General features: G+C 35.4%; 1 protein-coding gene across 16 annotated transcripts in view; it reads right to left on the bottom strand.

The window, feature by feature from the left end:
• The window catches only part of LOC139137831 (kinesin-like protein KIF1A), a 668,091-nt gene that overhangs the window by 313,051 nt on the left and 329,270 nt on the right, over window positions 1-25,770 (bottom strand). For all 16 annotated transcript variants that reach the window (XM_070706099.1, XM_070706106.1, XM_070706100.1 and 13 more), the window contains one exon: window positions 20,703-20,913. In XM_070706099.1, coding sequence (XP_070562200.1) covers window positions 20,703-20,913 — 211 coding nt within the window. The remainder of the gene's footprint in view (window positions 1-20,702; window positions 20,914-25,770) is intronic.

The following is a 25,770-nucleotide window of genomic DNA, read 5'->3' as shown; positions in this document are numbered from 1 at the left end:
ATTTGTACAAGCATGACTGAGGTCATTCTGAGGAATATGAATATTAAGTTTCATAGCAATCAGACGATCGATTTCAGAGAACAAGAATTTTTGACTAAAAATGGAAAAAATACCCTTAAAATACAAACATGCAAATTTCATCCCAATTTTTGCACACATAATTTAGAATACCTAAAGAATTCTGCATACCAAGTTTCAACCAAATCTGACCAATGCTTACTGAGTTTTAGCCATTTGCAGGATTTTTCCTTTTTCCCCCCTCATTTGCATAATTTTGGCACTGACATGTTCATTTGAACAAATTCACATCTCCACCCCTAGGTGCACCTGTACACCAAATACTAAGACAGTAGGTGCTACGGTTTAGGAGTTTTTGATGTGGGCGGACTAACAGACATACATACATACTTACATACATACATACAGACGCCATTTTGCCACCTTATACGAATACCTCCCATTTGCATATATACATATACATATATGGGAGCGTAAAAATGAATTACTGATAAATTTAACTCTACCACAAGGTTCATGAAATATCCTTTTCTGTCTAGTTGATTGCCCAGGAATGTGTAACTTGAAAACTGGTTAGCAATCAAGAACGCCATTCATTGATTCGTGTAAAAAATAGTGTCAGTGACACTGTGCTCCCATTTTACAGAGATACTAAGTACTAGTACACACATGACATTGCATTCTTACAGGTTGAATACTAAGAAAATTCCACTGCAAGTCCAAATAAATCTTATACTCCAGCAATATGAAATGCTCCATCTCATGATGACTTTTACACATCTGAAAGAAAACAACCCTAGGATCAAGACTATCATGTTTTAAAGCAATCCAACGAACATTTTGGGAGAAAATGATTTTTTAACAAAAAAATGGGAAAAATTGCCCCAAAGATACAAATATGAAAATTTCACCACGATTTGAACAAATCTGACAAAGGCCAACCCTAGGATCATACATACAAGTTTTCAAGGCGATGGGATGAGCACTTTCAGAAAAGAAGATTATTTGACCAAAACGGGAAAATCGCCCAAAAAATACAACTTTCAAAATTTCAACACAATTTGAAGAAATGTAACTAAAGTCACTATGAAGAGCCTGCATACCAAGTTTCAACCAAATCTGGCCAGTGGTTACAGAGTTTTAGCAATTTGCAGGATTTTTCCTTTTTTCCCCCTCATTTACATATTTTTGACTTTGACATATTCATTTCAATAAATTCACATCTCCACCCCTGGGTGCACCTGTCCACCAAATACTAAGATGGTAGGTGCTGCAGTTTAGGAGTTTTTAATGTGCACGGACATACATCCACACATATTAACTAACATACATACATACATATAGACAGACAGCCAGAGAGACAGACAGATAGACATGCATACATACATACATTTATTTTTACAGCTTTTAACCTCCAACAGCCAACCAACCTATCAATATGATACTACTGCTTATAGTAATATAAACAAGAGTTAATTACATTCCAATTAAAGTAAACATGCCTTGCTTATCAAGATTACGTCATAAAAAAAAACCAGCATATCTTTCAGGTTATAAAGAATCTTCAGCAGGTTATCTTTAACAGTATTTTCATCCTATTAACCAACCACATTTTCACTCTCAAATTAACATTGCAAGTAAATTTTTGTTGAATAAGTTGAGACTGTAAATACTCAGAGAAAGCACACTGAAGAGACAAATGTTTGCAACTTAAGAAGTTCAAGGTCCTCAAAAGCATTATAAGGAATCATTTAACACTTTCATTGCACTGTTTAGACCCCCCCCCCTTGCATTTTTCGTGACAAAAAGATGACCCCCCCCCCTTTGTCAGAAGAAAAAATTTGATATCCCTCCACCCCTCCCCCACTCCGCTGAAAAATAACCAAAACCCATATGTCAAATTTACCTGCACGGTTTGGATTTGAACTTCCGTATGCATGGCACTTTATTCCTGTAGCAGAGATGCCAGTGCACAAACTTCTCAGCCACATCCGTGCAAACGTCTGTTAATTAGGACGACTGTAAGGCACCAAAGGCGTCCGCCCATTAAGAGGGTCATGGGCTATTACATAAAGTCAATTTATTGTAGTTGGCCGCCGAAGGCAGCCCACTGGTAAAGAGGGTCGATCATGGCCGTTGCAAGAAGTAAACCTAATTGGAGTGGGCCGCCATAGGCATAAGAGGTTAAGAGGTTCATGGTGAATACATAAAGTCAATTTATTGTAGTGGACCACCATAGGAAAGAGGGCCGATCATGGCCATGGCATAAAGTGAACTTTATTGTAGGTATTGTGTTTTGAAAATGTGGTGACCCCCTGTCGTACCAGTGAAAAAGCCATGACCCCCCCCCCCTTCGCGGATTCCAAAATTACGATGCCCCCCCCCCACCGTAAAAACTGAACGGACCCTAAGGTCTCCAACTCAGGTACTGGAGGTAAGAAAAGGTGGGAGTGGGGAAAAAAGTGTACAAGGGATCTGGTAAAAAAGAAATGCTACCTCACCAGTCTTCTAGACCCTACCCCTCCTGAATATCAAATGTTCCAACCCTAGGTATTACATAAGGCCAGATGGCAGGAAATGTATTTACAACCTTAGGGATTTTTTAATTAATGCTATGAGTGCTATCATTCTAAAATAAACAGCACTTAAGTTAGTTACAGATAGTGAAATGCCTTCCACAGTTGGGGTGATTACAACATCTCGATTTATGCTCAATCCAAATTTCTCATCAGTTCTTGTGTGTCTTATACATAGAAAATTTGCGAAAAATTGGTCCGCAAATTGTTTTCTGGATCAAATTTTCCAACAAATTGATACCAAATATGACAAAATTATGTTCACAGCCTTCGAAACTGTTAACAACATAATACTGGGTTGGTGTAGGTCATTTAAGGTAACAAACTGAGAAAATTACCTAAAATATACAAATTTAGGGTTTCCCAACACTTTGAGCAGAAAATTTATATAATAACATCCCTCGCGACTTTTATACCAAATTACAAGGCTATCAGACAAGTAATTTTGAGAACAAATTTTCTTGACCAAAAATGACAAAATTGTCTTGAAAATACAAATGTGTATATTTCAGGACCACTTCCACATATCTAACTATTGTCATCTCTGGACATCTGTGTACCAAATATAAAAGCTGTCTGTCCAGGGGCTTTAAAAAGAAAATACTTATTGAAATTTTTTGACCAAAAATGACAAAAATTGCCCCAAAGTAGTAATTTTCCTAATTTTGTCTTAATTTCAACAAATTAGACGAGTAACACCCTTGCAAACATCCAACCCAAATTTGAGAGCGATTGGGCTGGCGGTTTCAGAGAAGAAAAATTGTTACTTAAAATAAGAAAAATCACCAAAAAATTCAACAAAAATACAAAATTGAGGATATCTTCACAATATTCATAAAACTGTATAAGGTTTACCGAAGGTACTTGCACGTAAATTTTCAAAGCAATCAAAAAAGCGGTTCAAGACCATTTTCATAATGTTGAAGCTCATTTGCATAATTTTGGCAATGCAAACTTCATTTGAACAAAATCCCATCTAAAGCCCAGGATGCATGAACACACCAAATACCAAGCTGAAAAGTGCAGTGGTTTGCGAGTTTTTGATGTTGATGGACATACTGTACTGCGTACGTACATACATACACACATACATACAGACGCCTTCAACTTCAGCTTATATGATAACCTCACATTGGTATACCAAATGTGAGCTAAAAAAATTCACAGAAAAGTTGATGCAAACCAGTAAAATGTTGCAGTAAAATTTTAAAGGGAAAATATTACAGTTCTCAAAGGGTTGAAACAATCTGACATTAAATGGCCATCTTGTTTACAATAATTACAAGAAGGAGTACCACATGGGATGGTTTGCTGAAAAATAAAGTTTCATAAGTTGATGGATAACCAGTAGCCTGTATCATTAGTTCTGTTCATACAGCACAATCCAGCATGAAGGTCTTGAAGCCAACACTGATTAGCGAAATTCCTGAAATGTCTGACTAATCTTCTGTAATACTGGTATTTATAGTGATAAGCAGCTATCTTGAGACCGCTAGAAAATTCTAGATTTGATAATGATATGCTAATTATGGTTCCAAAAATATCTTCACTAGCATTAAACATGATCTTCAAAAAATGTTCTAGACTATGCTGGACTAATTAAACTGGTCATGGGGTGGAATGATCTAGATATATAACAAAAGCTTTACAAACTACCTCAAAAGAGGAATAAAACTGCAGCAAGTGTAAATGAATACAGTAAAAAATTGGCCGACTAGCGGGAAATACAATGCTTGTTAAAACAAGTCATCGTTGATGACACAGTCCCCACTTGTTAATGGGTACTTTGATTACTTGTCCTCAGAGAGGATAGAGTCCTCTTCATTAATTAGGTCTGTGATAAAAAATACTTTGATACAGATGGCACTCAATGGCCAAGAATGAGTTCCATGGTGATGAAAACATAAAACCAACGTAGGCCACCATCCTAAAGTTCATAAAATGAGTCAACTAGGAATTAATCAACAGGATGTTGCAAAATATTTTTGCATACAATTCTAACACTTAACAGATTATCACTGGTACCATATTTCATAAAGTTTGATGCAGTATTTACAAGACTGTGAGATCAACATCTGTATCAAGTTTCATCACATTTGACGTTGTATATGATGCAGTACGTATTTCTTGACATATCAGCCTACTTACAAAACTTCAATAATTGACATGTTACTGCTACATGACGTGAAACAAAGTGACGAGCATATGTATGAAATAGGCCAATGTCCTTGTACCAACTTTGAATGATACTGGTGGAAATATGTCTGACTTATGGCTCTTTACATTTGAAAATTGTAACAAAATCACCGCCATGCAGCGATATTTGATCTTACTGTTTAAAAAATCAACACGTATATGTATGACGTAAGTCAATGTACATGTACCAACTTTTGAATAAGATCAGTTGAGACTTGCCAGAGTTATGGCTCTCAACATGAAACAACCATAACAAAATTGCTACCATGTGGCCATATTGGACCATCTCGTGAAACCAATCGACATACATATGTATAAATAAGTCAATGTCCTTGTACCAACTTTGAATAAATTTGCTTGATACATGTTTGAGTTATGGTTCCGGACATGAAAAAATTGGATTGTATCATAAAACAAAGCAATGTACATATGTATGACATAGGTCAATGTCCTTGTACTAAGTTTGAATAAAATCGGTGAATAAAATTAGTTGAGACATGCCCAAGTGTTGGCTAAGGACACGAAAAAATTGTAACAAGTCATCGTTGATGACACAGTCCCCACTTGTTAATGGGTACTTTGATTACAGGTCCTCAGTGAGGATAGAGTCCTCTTCATTAGGTCTGTGATAAAAATACTTTTGAATGAATTCGCTTGATACATGTCTGAGTTGTAGTTCAGGACATGAAAAAATCGTAATAAAATGGCCACACGGTGGCCATATTGGATCATATCACAAAACAAATAAATGTGCATATGTATAGGTCAATGTCCTTGTACCAAATTTGATTAAAATTGGTTGAGATATGCCTGAGTTATGGCTTGTACATGAAAAAATCATAACAAAATGGCCGCACAGCAGCCATATTGGATCGTATCACAAAACAAATTAATGTGCATATGTATGACATTGGTCAATGTCCTTGTACCAACTTTGAATAAATTCGCTTGATACATGTCTGAGTTATGGTTCTGGACATGAAAAAATGTAATAAAATGGCCACACGGCGGCCATATTGGATCGTATCACAAACAAATCAACATGCATGTGCATGACATAGGTCAATGTCCTTGTACAAAGTTTGAATAAAAACGGTTGAGTTACGCCTGAGTTATGGCTCTGTACATGAAACAAGCGACCTAGGGCAGATATAGCTCCGCTGTCTTTATGTAGAGAGAATAACTATTTTTTGACACATGTTGATGAAGAAGGTGAAAATCTTTGATAGCTCAATGCAGTGGCCAGAAAAAAGTGGCTAAAATAAGCTGCAAAAATACACAATTGAAGATTTCGTCATACTTTCAATATATCACATCGGATCATCCCTAAGAACATGTCAACCAAAGCTATCTGATGAGTAGTTTTTTGAAAATAAAATTTTCCGACCAAAAATGGCAACAATTGCCCCCAAAAACAAAAATTGCAGATTTCATCATAATTTCAAAAGATCAAATTTAGTTCATCTATAGAAACCTGTATACCAAATTATAAAGCTGTTAGACCTGTACTTTTTGAGAAACATATTTTTTTAAACCAAAAATGGCAAAAATTGTCCCAAAAATTAAAAATAGCGTCAATGACACTGTGCTCCCATCCTGGACTATCTAGAGTTTGTTCTCTGGTCAGATATTTAAACATGTGTGAAAGGGATAAAGAGCATGAAGTGAAAATACTTAAATGTAATGTATTGGAGACAGTGAAATATGTTTAATGTATTTATTCAGAATATAAAATGGAGAAAAATACAGAATTAGAAATATCAAATACTGTGATACAACCATTAACTCAACAAGTCATTGACAATGACATAGTCCCCACTTGTAATAGGAGTATTAGTCTTGATGGGGCAGGAAAATGTGGTCATTAAGAAGTATCACTGGAGTGTATATGTTGAGATCTATGGGCACATAGGTCTATGTCGTTGTTCCCAATTTGAAACACATGAGGCATGTCTAAGTTATGGTTCTAAATCGGGAAAAAAGATCTGACCTCCAGTAGTATTGGCCAGCCAAGAAATACATATGCGCATAATAAATGAGGTACATAATGTGACATCTTAAGGTCTAATATCCTATCAAAATTGGAGGGTATAGAACTTGTGGTTACTGAGATACGCATATATATGTATAATCAAGGTCAAAGGTCATCGAGGTCACATGACACTTTGAAAAAAAAAAATATATTGCTAATTAATCCCTATATGCCAAAAAACAGACCTCTAGCTCTATTCGCTTGCCCAGAATTAGGTGTGTGCATAATTAATGAGGTAAAGCGTGTGTTGTCATAAGGTCTCCTATATTACTAAATACAAAGGACATAGCACTTGTGGTTACTTATTTATTGACATAGACATATATTTTAGGTAAAAGGTCATCGAGGTCACATGACATTTGGTCAAAACATTTCTCTCCTATAGTTATCCCTATATACCAAAAACCAGACATCCAGCTCTATTGGTTTGCTAAGAATTAGATATATGCATAATTAATGAGGTATAGTATGTGGTGTCATAAGGTGTCAAATCATACCAAATATGAAGGGTGTAGCACTTGTGGTTACTGAGTTATGGACAAATATGTATCTTTGAGGTCAAAGGTCACCAAGGTCATGTGACATTTTGTCAAAAAAAATTGTATTGCTAGGTTATCCCTATATAACAAAAATCAGACCTCTCGCGCTATTGCCTCACTCAAAATTAGATATGCGCATAATTAATGAGGTACAATATGTGGCGTCATAAGGTGTTCCATCATACCATACATGAAGGATGTAGCACTTGTGGTTACCGAGTTATGGACAAATATGTATATTTGAGGTCAAAGGTCACCGAGGTCACGTGACATTTTGTCAAAAAAATTGTATTCCTAAGTTATCCCTATATAGCAAAAATCAGAACTCTAGCTCTATTGGCTCACTCAAAATTAGATATGCACATAATTAATGAGGTACAATATGTGGCGTCATAAGGTGTTCCATCATACCATATATGAAGGGTGGTAGCACTTGTGGTTACTGAGTAAAGGACAAATATGTATATTTGAGGTCAAAGGTCACCGAGGTCACGTGACATTTTGTCAAAAAAATTGTATTCCTAAGTTATCCCTATATAGCAAAAATCAGAACTCTAGCTCTATTGGCTCACTCAAAATTAGATATGCACATAATTAATGAGGTACAATATGTGGCGTCATAAGGTGTTCCATCATACCATATATGAAGGGTGGTAGCACTTGTGGTTACTGAGTAAAGGACAAATATGTATATTTGAGGTCAAAGGTCATCGAGGTCACATGACATTTTGTCAAAATATCTGTGATATCTGCGTGAACGGATGGACGAACAGACGGACATGACCCACTCTATAAGCCCACTGGACTTCATCCGTGGGGACTAAAAATTGTGTTACTGCATTCTTTTTGCAATATGAATAATATGAGAAACTAAATTTTTATTTTTCGTGGCCTTATACATGGGAGTCTATGGAGATCTGCCTTATACATGGGAGTCTATGGAGATCTGCCTTATACATGGGAGTCTATGGACGTGTAAACTAACTATATGCAAATTTCACCACGATTTCCCCAAATTTGGGAAAGGTCACTCCTATGCACTTCCATAGCAAGTTTCACATCAATCGGACTTGTGGTTTAAGAGAAGAAGATTTTTTGACCAAAAATGTTATTTTTGGTCATTTGGACCAGTTATTTTAACCTCAAACTTAAGTTTTTCAGATCATATTTCTTTTACTGTAAATAAATCTTTTAGAATGCTGGGTTTTATAAAACGAAACTCTCAAAATTTTACTCAGGTTCAAACTTTTAAATCTCTTTATACTTCTCTTGTAAGGAGCTGTCTCGAGTATGGTTCTGTTGTCTGGAACCCTTGGCTAAAATCAGATATGGAATTACTTGAAAATGTTCAACGTAAATTCATAAAATATTTGTGTTTCAAAACACATATTTCATATCATGCTGACCAGTATGAAGCTCTCTGTACCTTGTTCAACTTACCAACTTTGGAGAAACGTCGCTGTTATCTTGATATGATGTTTTTACACAAGTGTGCAACTGGAGTTTATAATTTACCAGATGTTTTATCAAAGCTATGCTTTAATGCACCTGGCAAACTTTTGCGCACCTGTCCCACATTCAGACCACCTCGTAGCCGCATCAATGTTTTTAAATTTTCTCCTCTTAACAGATGTATGAGTAATTTTAATGAATTGTTTCGTAATAATCATAATATTGATATTTTTTATGACTCATTTAAGTCTGATATTAGACAAGTTATTTTTTAATGGCTGTTCTTGTTGAGTTGTTTGCTTTGTTTTTTGTCTGTGTGTGTCCTACACTTCATTTTAGTTTTGTAAATACTTTCTGTTTGGTGCTGTCTTGTTCAGTGTTTTTTAACCGTTTTCTTTTGAGCTTTTGAGGAACCTGTAAATGGGACTTGATCCCGTAGGATTTCCGAATAAATAAATAAATAAATAAATAAATAAATAAAATGGGAAAAAAATACAAAAAAATTCATGAAAAATAGCAAATCCAAGATACTGACCCAAGATGTGCACAATCATTTTAGGTCAGCCCAAAGTACTTACATGCTAATTTTTCATATAATCTGCTCAGTGGTTATTGAGTTTTTTCAATTTTGACTGTTTTTACATTTTTTCACTTAATTTGCATATTTTTGGCAATGACAACTTCATTTGAACAAAATCTCATCTACAGCCCATCATCCATGGACACACCAAATATCAAGATGAAATGTACAGCGGTTTTGGAGTTTTTGATGTTGACGGACAGACATGCAGACATACAGACATACAGACATACAGCTAGGCGACTGATGCCGTATGTTGTGGGTTCGAATCCGATTGAAAACTATCCGTATACAGACATACATGCATACAGACACTTCCCTAGCCTATAAGAATAGCTTCCATTGCCATATATACATATGGCTATGGGAGCTAAAAATTGCAGATTTCATCATTATTTCAATAAATATCATTTAGGTCTTCTATGGAAACCTGTATACCAAATTTCAAAGCTATCAGATGAGTAGATTTGGAAATACACATTTTTTGACCAAAAATGGCAAAAATTGCCCCAAAATTACAGATTTCATCAGATCTTCAATATATATTACTTAGCTCATCTGTAGAAACCTGTATACCAAATTTCAAGGCTATCAAACCAGTACTTTTTGAGAAATACATTTTTTGACCAAAAATGGCAAAAATTGCCCCAAAATTACAAAATTGCAGATTTCGTCATAATTTCAATAAATATCATTAAGGTGATCTGTAGGAACCTGTATACCAAATTGCAAAGCTATCAGATAAGTAGTTTTGGAAATACACATTTTTTGACCAAAATGGAAAAAATTACCCAAAAATACAAAACTACAGATTTCATCATAATTCAATAAATATTATTTAGTTCATCTGTAGGAACCTCATCGTCGTACACCACGCCCTCTTCGGCGAGTCTTATCACCCAACGCCGAAAAGGTCGTGGTATCACTGACCACGTTTAGCGTTCACGCATTGCTGCAAGGCTCTATGATAGTCGAGGAAAAACCTACGAGCCAATGAGATTGCCCGTTACAGAGCTGATCTTGGTGTTTACCACACAGCGTTCACTGTCGACGAAGAGCGCGCAATGTGTAAATGTTTAATGTTTTTGGACTCAACCGCTCTATTCACACCAAAAAGACGCCATTGATAATTATTTTACAAGGAAAAGATGGGTTTCTTTGCACAAGGACCAGCGGTGGCAAGTCTGTATGCTACCAGGCATGGCAGGCCGTCCGGCCCATCGTGTTTCACGGGCGTCATATCGAAGGGTATCGCATAACTGGAGCAGCTGGCCCCACGCCTCGCTATGCACAGTGTCCGACCCAGACGTAGAACAACACCGCTGTGTAAAACCTGTTGGTCAAAACTATTGATCATAAATTTACTTTACCACAAGTTATGTATAAACGTTTATGTATCGATCTCTTCATTAAGGTTCACACTGAAAGCTTTCTTATCGTGCTGTGGGTATACATGGAGCTAGAAACGTATGAATGGTATATTGGGCCCTCTCATTCGAGCTGGTGCTCCGCGATACAAATCACAAATGTACGCTAGGCTCCCGATCGTCTCAACACTGCCGAAATCACAAATCTCGGGAAATTGCGTAGTTGTTCAAGTCCGATTATGTTTATTAATTCATCACAAAAGTTACGCTTACAACGGAATCAAACCAAGAGAGGTTTAGTTTGTTCCATGGGTTTGCAGTTCAGAGGGGTACGAACACGTATAAGCTTATGCGTACACTCGCTCAGTGCATGGAGGTAGTACTACCTCCATGCTCAGTGTGACCTGGTGACAATTTTCGGACAGGGTATAGTGAATTTCGCCCAAAGCCGTTTCACAAATAACGAGCAGTACGAAATCTTATTACCATACCCTTCGAAACTTTATTGTGTTTATCCTAAAACTGTTAACAGGACGGAAGTGGTATTTGGGGGGTCAAAGTTGCCAAATTGTTGACTCCATAGTGAGTGCGTAGTAATCGGACGTCGTATTTGGAATGTGATTATAGGGGCTAAATATTGATATTTTGAAACTTCAAACCCTCGATTTTCAATTTCGATGTGTTGAGAAAACTGTTTGTAAAAATTTTGTGATAAATTAGTTACGTTCAACCCATGGACGACGCAACTATATTTCGACGTGTATGGTGCTTACATCGGATATGGGCTGTCTCTGTGTGTTGCTTTAGATCTAGCCCTGCGTACGATGCTGTGTGTTCCGCTACAGCTAATAGCCCCGCTAACCACAGAAAAATACCGTCAATGACGCTGTACCTTCTCTAATGTGTGGCCAGGTCAGGTAATTGGTTGTTGGCATGGAGTTATTGGTAAATAATTGATGATGTAGGGGCATGAGGTGAGATATGGACCCAAAGAACCCAAAAGATGATTAAATACATCAATCAAAAAAATTCTAAGCTACAGTATAAACTGCCTAAAGATAGTTCAGTGTGGAAAAAAGGTTAAATAATTCAGAAATAAGAATTAACAGTTAATGACGCACTTCCCTACTGACCTGAGTGCATGTGAAATACACAACCTGGCATCTGTAAATTAAATGTATACCAAGTGATCATTTTAAGTCACTTTTAACTGTTTTTAAGGGATATTCCAAAGAGTCCTGTGGAAATGATGAAAAACGCTTATCTGGTCTTGTGTTTGTAAAACCTCATGGCTGATAATTGTCATAGTATTCAAAAGAAATTGAAAGTGAAGAAATTACTGTTTTTAATAGGCATATTTTCCTTGAAATACATGACCGTGTAAAGAATATATGCTAAAAGTGTTTAAGAGTAAATTTCTTTGCAAAAAATAATTTAATCTGTGACCAAAGGATTTTTATTCTTTGAGTTTACAAATTCAAACATTGCAATTTGTTCAATCATCTTGTGCTGTGCAAAATTTATAAAATGACTGAAAAATAAAAAAAATTGGCAGAATTACAGTCTTTGTGATGTAAAATCATGGGTTGACATCACGATAATTGTTAATCTGTTCGAAGTACTTTCTATAATTTAAAAAAGAAAAGTTATTGCAGAAACGGTAACATATATTGTCAGCAATGTAGTGTTAATCTTGACTTTACATCAAAATATGCCTTTGCTGGATACCAAATATGTAGGGCGAAATATTAAAATCAGCCGTGTTCAGCAAAATCCACACAACAGCATTGATCCTTGTCTAATTTGATTTGATTTGCTTATGTTATCCTTGTATGACAGTCAGTACAATATGGAACTTGAACACAACACAGTGAATAAGTATGCTGTAAATGAAATGGTGTGGCTGCATCCACATGCAGCAATAGGAGTGCCTTTGTCTCTCACCCCTCATTTCCAACCTGTCCCATCCCTGAAACATAGGGCCATTGTCCCTGAAGCTACTATAGACATGGATACAAAATTAAGTATTTCCTGACTGTATGAAATTATCTCACTAAGGTCATCTTAGGGACATGTAAACCAAATATTAAAGCTGTCTGACCAGCAGTTTTGAAAAAAAAAAAAGCGGCTCAACAGTTGACAGAGCTCTGCTGTGTTATGTAGAGAATAACCTTTTGTGACACATGTATTGATGAAGAAGGTGGATATCTTTGATAGCTCATTTCAGGATGGCCTGACAAAAATTGGAAAAAATTCCGTAAAAATACAGATTTGCATATTTCATCAGACTATATTAGTCTATAATAGCAAATAAACGAGAGTTAATTACATTCTAATTAAAGTAAACAAGACTTGCTTAAATCAAGATTTACGTCATAAAAAAACAGCATATCTGTCAGGTTATAAAGAATCTTGAGCTGATTATCTTTTAATATCAGTATTTTCATCCTATTAACCAAGCACATTTTAACTTTCAAATTAACATTGTAAGTAAGTTCTGTTGAATAAGTTGAGACTGTACGTACTCAGAGAAAGCACACTGAAGAGACAAATGTTTGAAACTTAAGAAGTTCAAGGTCATCAAAAGCATTATAAGGAATCATGTTACACTTTCATTGCACTGTTTACACAGATTGCATAACTGCTATAAATAGCACATGAGGAATCTTACAGCCCAGCTTTACCATAAAAACCCTATCACTTTGACCAATCTTTTAATTGACCACTCTATTTTTTTCCTCAAAAAGTAATCTTATTTTATCCTTACCAAGTCAACCATAAATGGAAATTAGAACTTTCTCTGTCTCTATTTATTTGACCACCCTATCATGACAAACTATTATGAGCAATTTCTTTAGGATAACATAAATGGTGGTTCAGAATATATCAAAGTTGGGATTCAGGAAAGTTGCCTTTACATGTTTTAATCCTCAATTCACTATGAACTGTCAAAAAAGTTGAACTTTCTGATAATTCCACACTATAATTATTTTGGCTTTGATGATTTCCTAATTAGTTCAATTACTTAAAATCATATTCATTATTTTTTTCTGGGTGAATTGATAGGGTTTATACAGTACAAGAATTACATACAATGTAAGTCAAATTTTGACCAAAAATGACAAAAAAATTCCTTAAAAATACACATTTGCATATTTCATCACAATTTGAACAAATCTAAGTTGGGTTATCCCTAGGGACCTGTATACCAAATAACAAAGCTGTCTGACCAGCGGTTATAAAGAAGAAGATTTTTTACCAAAAACACCTTTTTTGGCATTAATTTGCCTATTTTCAACAATATCAAAAAATTAAAAAAACTAGTTTCTCAAAATCATATTTTTCATCTACACAAGAAATATCAAATCAGTAAGTACTGCGGTTCTCAAGATATTTGAGTGGGCGGACGCCTCACAAACGGACATACATACATACATACATACAGACTGACGACGGACGCCGGACAGATACCCATCCCAATAGCTTCTATAGACTATAGTCTATAGTAGCTAAAAATAGTTTGGTCTCATATTTATAATGTTAATAATTTCTGTATTTGTTAAAATGTGCGCATCTCAAAAACTTTTGATCATAAACATTTTCATTGTTTTTTATAGCTGACCGGTCAGTTAACCTGTTTATTTTGAATATTTGCGCATTTTTTCTCAGTATTTGACATTTTCAGAATAGCTTCTTATTCAATTTGTCATTTTCTAAATGTTAAAATGCTCCTTTGTGTGGTCAAGCTTTCCACAAGCATCAAATGTTGTACTTCATATAGGAAGGTCTGCCTCTAGAGGGCGGGCATCATGAATAGTGTTTGTTAGTTATTTCCTCCACATAAACTTCTGATTGTACTGTAAACATTGAACATGGCCGACGTCCGATTTTCCTGTCTAAAACTTTCACTCATTTTCGTTCATATGACTCTGAAACTCAAGGAAACGATTGGGAAGAAAGAGTTATCTTGAAATATTGAGGTACTCGCCGATATTTTGCAAAATTAAATGAGAAAAAATGCAAGGAAAATGCCGACAGACTTACAGGCATATGATCATCTGCAGATTATGCAACAGGCCCATATCACGTGAGGCCATGAGGGGATATCCACGCAACTCAGTATTACCAAACACTAGCGCACACAGGGTGAGCAAACACAAAGTGAGTACCCCTAACGTCAGCTCAGTAGTCTGTAATAGATCGTAGTCAACTAAGAACCTTGGAGAAAGGCTTTATGTAACACTGTGGCTATGCCACTAAGTCCCTTATGATTTTTGTCACAGCTCAAAATCGTTCTCCTACACCTCAACCTGAACCATGAACACCCCCACCAGTTTATGATATGACCCATCACAATGGCATAACGTCAACGGATCTTGACAGACGGAAGTATTGACAGACGGAAGTAGTTGACACCAGCATACTGGTTTTCAACTCTAATACCTTCTCTGTCTATAAATAGACACGAGAAGGTAAAAACGGTCAAAATTTTGAAAGCTGTCGGATTTAATGCAACATATATCGGAAGAGGTGCAACAGAACCAGAGGATCTCAGGCCCTGAAAGCTCGATTGTGTACACACAGACAATGAGGAGCTTACGATCCGACATGACTTTGTAAAACGTATTCGTGATTGGCTAATTCTGATGATATGTTCTCATGAATAATTAATTAACCCTCATTCATACTTCCGCAGTTTCCCGGCGTAATCTGCCAGAGCTTGATTTTTGCGTAGGTCAGCGGAGCGGAAATTATTGCTCTGGCCTGCGAGAATGTAGGAACCTGTATACCAAATTTCAAAGCTATCAGATCAGTAGTTTTGGAAATACACATTTTGTGACCAAAAATGCCAAAAATGGCCCCAAAAATACAAAACTACAGATTTAATCAGTAATTCAATATATATTACTTAGTTCATCTATAAAAACCTGTCTACCAAATTTCAAAACTATTAGACCAGTACTTTTTGAGAAATACATATTTTGACCAAAAATGGCAAAAATTGCCTTAAAAATGCAAATTTGCATATTTCTGCACAATTTGAAAAATCTGAAATAGATAATCCCTAGGGACATATGTACCAAATATCAAAGCTATCTGACCGGTAGTTTTGAAGAAGAAGATTTTTAAAGATTTTTTTACCAAAAATGACAAAAGTTGCCTTAAAAATACAAATATGCAAATTTCACCATGATTTGAACAAATCTGACTGAAGTCACCCTAAGCAAACTGCATATCAAATTTCAAAGCAATCGAACAAGCGATTTGAGAGAAGAAGACTTTTTTACCAAAAACACCAAAAAATGCCCCAAAAATACAAATATGCAAATTTCACCACAATTTGAACAAACTGAAGTGAGGTCACCTCAAGTGAACTGCATATAAAATTTCAAAGCAATTGGACTTGTGGTTTCAGAGAAGAAGGCAATTGTTGATGGACGACGACGGACAACGACGGAAAATCAACCTATTTGATAAGCTCCGCGTCAGTGACAGCAGAGATAAAAATCGTAACAAAATGGCCGCCTGGTGGCGATATTGGATCGTATCACAAAACCAATCGACATGCATCTGTATGACATATGAAGTAATCATTGTACCAAGTTTGAATGAAATTGCTTCCTGCATCTCTGAGATATCTGCGTAAACGGACGGACGGACGCACGCACGCACGCACGCACGCACGCATGCACGCACATGACCAAACCTATAAGTCCCCCCGGACAGTGTCCGTGGGGACTAACAAAATCGCTGCCATGCAGCCATATTGGATCATATCATGAAACAAATTGACATACATATGTATGACATAGGTTAATGTCCTTGTACCAACTTTGAATAAAATCGGTTGAGATATGCCTAAGAGTATTATGGCTCTGTACATGAAAATATCGTAGCAAAATAGCCGCAAGGCAGCCATATTGGATCGTATCACATGAAAAATACCGTAATTAAACGGTGTCGCTCACATTTGATCAGAATTGGCACATACCAGTATGGGTACCAAAGATCAACAATTAATGTTGTTTCTATCTGTTCAGTGCAGGAAAATTCTATTTTCAATGTTATGACAATGATTTCTGCACAGTACAACCAGAAAAAATACAAGAAATTTTTAAACCAGAAAAACAAGTTGACAAAAGTTGGACACGCTGCAACAGAGAAATAGATGTTTTGATCAAAAAAGGGCAAAAATTGTCCTAAATACACAAATATTGAAATTTCACCACGTTTTTTTGCAAACAGCTTCTCAGCTTGTCAAAAGATGACCTGCAACATTTGGCAAAATCTATCGGCAAAATAAATCACTGGGCCATATGTATGTTGTAGTTACAGCACGCAATCTTACTTGCGCTAGTGATATGGATGTACATTGTATCCTCAGACAGCGTCGAACTAAAATAAATTATAAATCTTAAAATTTACACAGAAAACAAAATTAGCACAGCTTTTCTTATTTGGAAAATTTTTTTTTATAAATTTACAATTGTAAAAAAAATGTTCACAATTTCATTGTGACCACCCCCTCCCAAGATCTAATGGTCCATCCCTTAGTTTGAGCAGGTCTGTTAATATGTAACAGTTCATAAACAATGACAGGAAATGACTAAAGCTCAGTGGAGTAGCATACTGGCATGCCACCACTCCCGAACATTTGCAGAATCTCCTTGTACCAACTTTGAATAAAATCGGTTGAAACATGTCTCAGTTATGCCTCTGTATATGAAAAAATCGTAACAAAATGGCCACACAGCAGCCATATTGGATCGTATCACAACACAAATTGACGTGTTTATCTATGACATTGGTCAATGTCATTGTACCAACTTTGAATAAAATCGGTTAAAACATGTCTGAGTTATGGCTCTGTATATCAAAAAATTGTAATAAAATGGCCGCCTGGCAGCCATATTGGATCGTATTACAAAACAAATCAACGTGCATATCTATAACATTGGTCAATGTCCTTGTACCAACGTTGAATAAAATCGGTTGAAACATGTCTGAGTTATGGCTCTGTACATGAAAAAATCGTAATACCAGATATGAACTGAAAATGCTCACGTGTTTCATTATATATTGCAGTTGTGTAAAATTGAACCTTTGCCACATGTTTACAACTTCATTGAAAGTATTATGATCAACATGATGAACAATAATCACTGCCGATTAGGTCATGAAGTATACAAATATGTAATAAGCTGAAATAAAAATATTAAAGTTCTTTGACTGCTGTCATTGTATCTCCACTTTATATAGCAAGTGTAATTACCGTTGGCCAAGTCCTTCAAGCCATATATGCCGAGCTGTGAAAGCTCATTAGACATGCAAATTATAAATTAGCTGACATGAAAATGTGAAATGACTTTTGATATTGTTTTAACCCGTTATAATCATCAATGTACATAGCATGTTTTGCCAACTTTGATCAAGTAAATCTCGGTATATATCCCTAATAAGCAAAGTTCATTAAATATGTAAATTAGGAATTGGCTTCAGTAAAAATGCTTAATGATTTTCAATAATGTTGTATCATGGTATATGCAATAAAAGTAGCAAGTTTTGTCAACTTTGGTCAAGTCGATTCAGATATATATCCCTAATTAGGAAAGTTCATTAAATATGCAAATTAGGAATTGGCTGAAGAGAAAATGCTTAATGACTGTCTTTAATGTACATAGCAAGTTTCATCAAGTCAATACAGATAAATATCCCAAATTATGAAAATTCATTTAATATGCAAATTAGGAATTGGCTGAAGTAAAAATATGTCTTTTGACTTTCAATAATGTTATATCACAGTATCTTTGATGTATATAGCAAGTTTCAACAACTACAATCAATTTAATTCAGATATATATCCCTAATTGGGAAAGTTTATTAAATATGCAAATTTGGAATTGGCTGAAGGAAAAATGCTTAATGACTTTCAAAAAATGTTGTATCATAGTAGCTTCAATACATGTAGAAAGATTCATCAACTTTGGTCCCGTCTATTCAAATATATATCCCTAATTAGCAAAGTTCATTAAATATGTAAATTAGGAATTGGCCGAAGTAAAATTGTCTTTTGACTTTCAATAATGTTATATCACAGTATCTTTGATGTATACAGCAAGTTTCAACCACTACAATCAAGTTAATTCAGATATATATCCCTAATTAGGAAAATTCATTAAATATGCAAATTCTGAATTGGCTGAAGTAAAACTGTTAAATGACTTTCAATAATGTTGTATCATAGTGTCTTTAATGTATATAGCAAGTTTCATAAATTTTGGTCCAGTCAATTCAGATATACATCCCTAATTAGCAAAGTTCATCAAATATGTAAATTAGGAATTAGCTGAAGTAAAAATGCTTCATGATTTTCAATAATGTTGTATTATAATATCTCCAATCCATGTAGCAAGTTTTGTCAACTTTGGTCAAGTCAATTCAGATATATATCCCTAATTAGGAAAGTTCATTAAATATGCAAATTAGGAATTGTCTGAAGAGAAAATGCCAAATGACTTTCAATAATATTGTATCATAGTATCTTCAATACATGTAGCAAGTTTGGTCAATTTTGATCGTGTCAAATCAGATATATATCCCTAATTAGGAAAGTTCATTAAATATGCAAATTAGCAACTATCTTTCACGTCACCCCTTAATGGTTCCCACTGCTGATATATCTTGGTGTGATCAACATTTGTAGCAAATCTCATCAAATCGTGTGCAGTTGTTTTAATGTATATCTGTTTTCTCTAAAATCATTAATTATGCAAATTAACAAAGAGTATGCAAGCCACGCCCACCAAAACCTTTTCAGTTCTAGCCATTTGAATTCTGAAGATGTCTACCAAATTTGACTGAAATACGTTCAGCCGTTTTTGAGATAATGGGGATACAGACAAACGGACACACAGACAGACATACAGACACACAGACAGACAGACATGGCTAAACCATATGCTCACGTGTGTGAACACGCGAGCAAAAAATGGCCGCCTGGCGGCCATATTGGATCATATCACAAAACAAATTGACGCGCACATCTATGACTGCACATTAGTCAATGTTCTTGTACCAACTTTGAATAAAATCGGTTGAAACATGTCTGAGTTATGGCTCTGTACATGAAAAAATCGTAATAAAATGGCCGCCTGGCGGCCATATTGGATCGTATCACAAAACAAATCGACGTGCATCTGTATGACATATGAAGTAATCTTTTTAACAAGTTTGAATGAAATCGCTTCCTGCATCTCTAAGATATCTGCGTGAACGGACGGACGGACGGACGGACGCACACACGCACGCACGCACGCACGCACGCACGCACGGACATGACCAAACCTATAAGTCCCCCTGGACGGTGTCTGTGGGGACTAATAAAGACTGCAAAGTTAAAACAAATGCAGTAAAATACTAACCGACCAGCGGGAAATAAAACACTTGCAAAGCAGAGACTAAAATGCGCAGATGTTTTGGGTGCAGCCCTTTGTCAGTACTGTATTTGTTTTAACTTTGCAGTCTTTATTTTAACAAGCATTGTATTTCCTGCTAGTCGGCTAACAAAAGCTTTGTTTGCCATATTTAAGATGACAATTACTTGAAGCATGAAAGTTTTTGAATAGTTTTTGACACGTCTCCTTCTTCAGCTCATGATGAATGGCATATGGCATGCGAAAAGTCATGCCATGAGTCTGTTAGACCTTTGGTCCAAAGGAGTAAAATTGTATCATTTTGAAATGCCTCTGATACAAAAAGCCACAACAAATGAATTCCCCATCATTTGATAGTGCTGATGCAATTTGGCCTGTAAGAGTAAAGGAAATCTATGTGATGCAGATGCGATGTGATGTAGAGAAGGGGCAAAACATTTGACAGCTGATGTGATATCTGTATAGGATAGCTTAGTAATCTAAGAAGAGAGTAAGAGATGCCACACACCTTTTGATTAAAGTAGTCATCATCGTTAAAATTAAGTCTTGCATTTCCTGATTGCCGTACACCTGATCCATAATCTGGAGCCTCATCATCTTTGGTCACATGTTGCACTGCCACTCTTAACCAGCCTTTCACATCACCTTTCTCACTGACTATTGCAACTCGATGCACTAAAGGCACAGGATATTGAAGATTACTCAAGTAGACGAATGCCCTGATGAGAAAAGATAGCTCTTGAATTAGAATCATAATTAGAAGTGAGTTTTCCTTGTGTGAAGTTTTTCAATGACATCAGTTGAAGCATGTCTGCATGATTGCTGTAGACATGAAAGAATGGAAACAAACAGCTGCCTCAGGTGGTTTGATTGTATCACAAAACCAATCAAAGTGCATATGTATGCCATAGCATTATTCTTATACACGTTTAAAAGCAGAGCATGTGTGAGATGTGTGTGGATGCATGGATGGAACTCAAGCTTTAAAATTATTTTACTAACAAGTGATTATCAATGATATAATCCCCACTTGGTTAATAAATGTCAAAACTGCTGACAGAAATGATGGTGAAGTGATATTGGTCAACAGATAATTGGAAAATGGCAGAGAAAACGTTGTATTGATGTGTATGTGCAGTTGATGTCTGATGTATGAATGGCATTAGCAAGTTAAATTTCAGAAATAGTTGGGTGTGTGATCAACGGTTGCAATGTACTTATATAAAGTCTGATTGTTGGTTTTGATAAAGATGGATATGGGTGGACAAATGTAAAGTCACTCACATGGAATATGTCTATAGATAATTGTAAATGTTACTACATTATAGACCTGGCAATGTATGAACCTCAGTTTTACAAGCGCAAGAGTAGAATGTTACTTGATATCAAAGTAGTAGGCACAAAAGAGAGATACAGGCCTGTATTATATCAGTCAAAGTGACAGCTTTATCGAAAATGGATTACAACTTGTACTAAGATTCAGGAAATTTAATCTTTGTATTACAAGCAATTTCTCTGCATGAAAGGCAGCTTACATTCCTGCAGTTCACTTTTAATCAATAATCATAACAAGTCCTCACAGTCCTCACTTGTTTAATGGGTACTTTGATTACAAGTCCTTGGAGAGGATAGAGTCCTGTTCATTAATTGGTTTTGTGATTAAAGATGAGTTCCATAGTGGTGAAAATGTTAAAACAATGTGGGCTGCTTTCCTAATAACAAAAGCTGATTCAATAAGCCAACTAGTTGTTGTTGTTGTATTTTATTTATTTAAGTGTCCTATGTGGACTTATTCACCATTTAAATAAATTACAATGAAATGTTTTCTATTGCCACATCCAGCCCGCTGGGCTTATAAGACACGTTGAATACCACATTGAAGACAAAAAAGGATACATTATTTGTAAAGTGTGCTTTTCCTTCTCGAAAATGCCCTATAAATGTAGTCTGCTACATCATTACAGAATTTTGTCATAAGTATACATAACTTGTTATCGTTGCTTAAGTCATTAAAATCTGGCATAACAGTCAATATCTTGTCTAAAAGTGACTTACGGTAATCTTTATACAGAGTACATTGAAACAAAAAATGAAATTCATCTTCAACATGAAGAGGACAGAATTTGCATAACCTCTGTTCAACTGCAAGATTACTGAATGTCCCAGTTTCTATTTTAAGTGGGAGTATGCCCATCCTAAACTGGGCCATGAGAGACCGCTTCGCACGAGACATACAACCTGTCAAATACATTTCTTTTCCGTATTCCTTTTTAAAAATACAGTACGTCCTTAATTTTGACTTTTGTTGCACATCTAGTTCCCATTTTCTAGCATGAAAAATTCTTAACAATTCACGAGCTGCTTCTAATTTTATCACTTCTCGGTTCACAAATATATTTTGAAAGCCAATTTCTGAGAGAACACTTTTTATATCGTTAGACCAATTTTTTGTTTGCAAAGCATAATCCCACAGAAAAACTGATTTCGTTATTCTGTTGTCTGGTGTTTTCAACAGTCTATTCCAGAAACGTAACATATCAAGCTTTCGACGAAAACTTGGGTTATCCCAACCCATATCTCCATTTAAAGCCAACTTCGGTGCATATTTATGTACACCCATGAAATATCTCAATGCTCGATCTTGTATTGTGTCACAGTTTTTAAACTGACCAAATCCCCATATCCCCGCACAGTAGTCCAAAATTGGAACAACACAGGAATTATACAAGGTAGAAAAAGTATTGTAATGGAAATCCTTAAATCTATGGATTTTAGAAATAACAGCTCCTAAAGCCCTTCCTGCTGAATTGCATAAGATTTTTGCTGTTACTTCGTAGTCTAAAAACTCATTGAAAACCAGACCTAGATATTTATACTGAGACACTGTTTCTAAATTCCGTCCTTCATATTTAAAAATAAAATTTGACAGCCTGACATTTTTCTAAAATGAACAACTTGTGTTTTGTTTTCGTTTACAACCATACGCCATTTCTTACATCAATTTTCTAGACACTCAACAGCCTTTTGGAGATTTTCTTCATTTTCAGCAAGAATGACTATATCATCTGCGTACAGCAGAATTGCAACCTCTTGGTCACCAACTGGAACTCCAATATGGAGGTGCTTTACCTCTTTAGCAAAATCATTCACCAGTAATAAATCAACTGGAAGTTGCCAACATTTTTGCATTCTATTATGACTGACAGATTATCATGTGTACCACATTTCATGTACTATACGACAAAGTGTCAATGAATTTTATTACAGCACTCTGAGATCAATATCTGTATAAAGTTTCATCAAATTTGATGAGATGTTTCTGGACATATCACTCTAATTAGGAAAGTCCAGTAAATATGTAATTTAACAATTAATTAACATGACACTGTATAGAGTCTTTGATCAATGTTAAAGCAATGTGAGCACAACATCTGTACCAAGTTTCATGAAATTTGACATACCATTTCTTGACATATTAGCCTAATTAAAAAAATAGGGCCAATGTCCCTGAAGCTTCTATAGATGATACAGAGGAAGTACATAGCATAATACCTGATATGTAGTGAAAGCAGAGGTCCCTTGGCAATACAGTGTATTGTTATGGCAGGAGAACTGTTTAAGTATAGCTCATACTTACAGATACCTATATACTCAGACATTCATCAATAGCAAGCATAGAAAACTGCCATCTATATCTATAAACATAGGGCTAAAGTGCCTGAAGCTACTATAGACATGGATACAAAATTAAGTGTTTCCTGACTTTATGAAATCATCTCACTAAGGTCATCCTAGGGACATGTAAACCAAATATTAAAGCTGTCTGACCAGCGGTTTTGAAAAAAACAAGCAACCAACAGTTGACAGAGCTCAGCTGTGTTATGTAGAGAATAACTTTTTGTAACACATGTATTGATGAAGAATCTTTGATAACTCATTTCAGGATGGCCTGACCAAAAATGGCAAAATTAGCTGCAAAAATACAAAATTGATGATTTAATCATTATTTTAATGTGTTACATTAAGATAAAGCCTAGGAACCTGTATACCAAATATCAAAGCTATCAGATGAGTAACTTTTGAGAAACAAATATTTTCACCAAAAATGGCAAAAATAGTGACAACATCACTGTTCGCTCCCATATAGTTATCAAAACAAGTCAACAATTGTATGAAACATGGACATACATACATACTGACATACACAGACTGGCACAGAGTGATGACATTGACCCCAAGTGTGCCTTGGCCCATGGAGAGTGATAAAGATGTAACAAACAGCTGAATGTAATGATAAAATATTTAAGTATATGCCTATACAGGCACTGCGAGTGAATATGTAACAGCAATTTGATTAGTTTCTTTTCCTTTTCTACTTCTGTGATAATCTTTAAGACAATCAATCTGTAAGGCAGTATAAGTATTGACAAATATTACAAGCACACAGTAAAGTGTTCTTGATTTTTCATTTACAATATTTGACATACATAACATGCAACCAATGTTTACACTTTGCCCATACACCAGATATATGGAGAAATTTCAACATACAATCATCAACTCAGAAACTCTACAGGGAAAAGTAAACATTGTTTTCTTCCAGAACAGCTGGTGCATCCACATCTGAAACAACTTACAAACTTAACCAATTACACAAGAGATAAAGTTAAACTGTGGTGAACTTGACTATTCCTTTCAAATCCTTACCTAACTTGACATCTTAAACTAAAATAGACTGCATGGTTAATTGTGCACAAAAATACATCGGGGTGGACCATTTGATAAGGGGTGGTGTCTGGTTGATCGATGAGGTACATTATCTTTTTTATCCGATCCACTGTACATTCTTTTTTCCCCACTCTCCCACCTTTTCTTTTTGTCAAACCTTCTGTGGCTGAATTTTTATATTGGCATTTGTTTGGAATTTTTTCAAAATCTGCCAGGATTTTTTTACCGCATTTCAACACCAAATACAGTTTACCATATCAAATGCTTACTAAATCACCACATTATATACTCTTAGCTCCAGTAGGTATAAAATTACCAAAAAAAATCTTAAAAATACAAAATGAAAGATATCCCAGTAAAACTGAAAGTTTCGCAAAGTTGCCCCAAAAATTCAAAGTTCCGGATTTCAACTTAATTTCAATATATCTTATTAACAAAAACCCTAAGAACCTGTTTACTAAATATCAAAGCAATCAGACTAGTAAATTTTAAGAAACAAATTTTTTGACCAAAAATGAGAAAAATTGCCCCCCAAAATACAAAATTGCAGATTTCATCCTAATTTTGAATATATCTAATTTTAACATAAACCCTAGGAACCTGTACACTAGATATCAAAGCTACCAGATCAGAAGTTTTAGGAGAAAAATTTTTCACCAAAAAAGGGAAAAAATTGCCCCCAAAATACAAAAAATACCGCAATTATACGGTGTCGCTCAAATTTGATCAGAATTGGTACATACCAGTATGGGTACCAAAGATCAACAATAAATGTTGTTTCTATCTGTTCAGTGCAGGAAAATTCTACGTTGATGTTATGACAATGATTTCTGCACAGTACAACCAGA

Source organism: Ptychodera flava, chromosome 7, assembly GCF_041260155.1.
Source record: "Ptychodera flava strain L36383 chromosome 7, AS_Pfla_20210202, whole genome shotgun sequence".
Lineage (NCBI taxonomy): Eukaryota > Metazoa > Hemichordata > Enteropneusta > Ptychoderidae > Ptychodera > Ptychodera flava.
The sequence above is the reverse complement of the archived record's forward strand: the minus strand, read 5'-3'. Positions and strand labels throughout refer to the sequence as shown.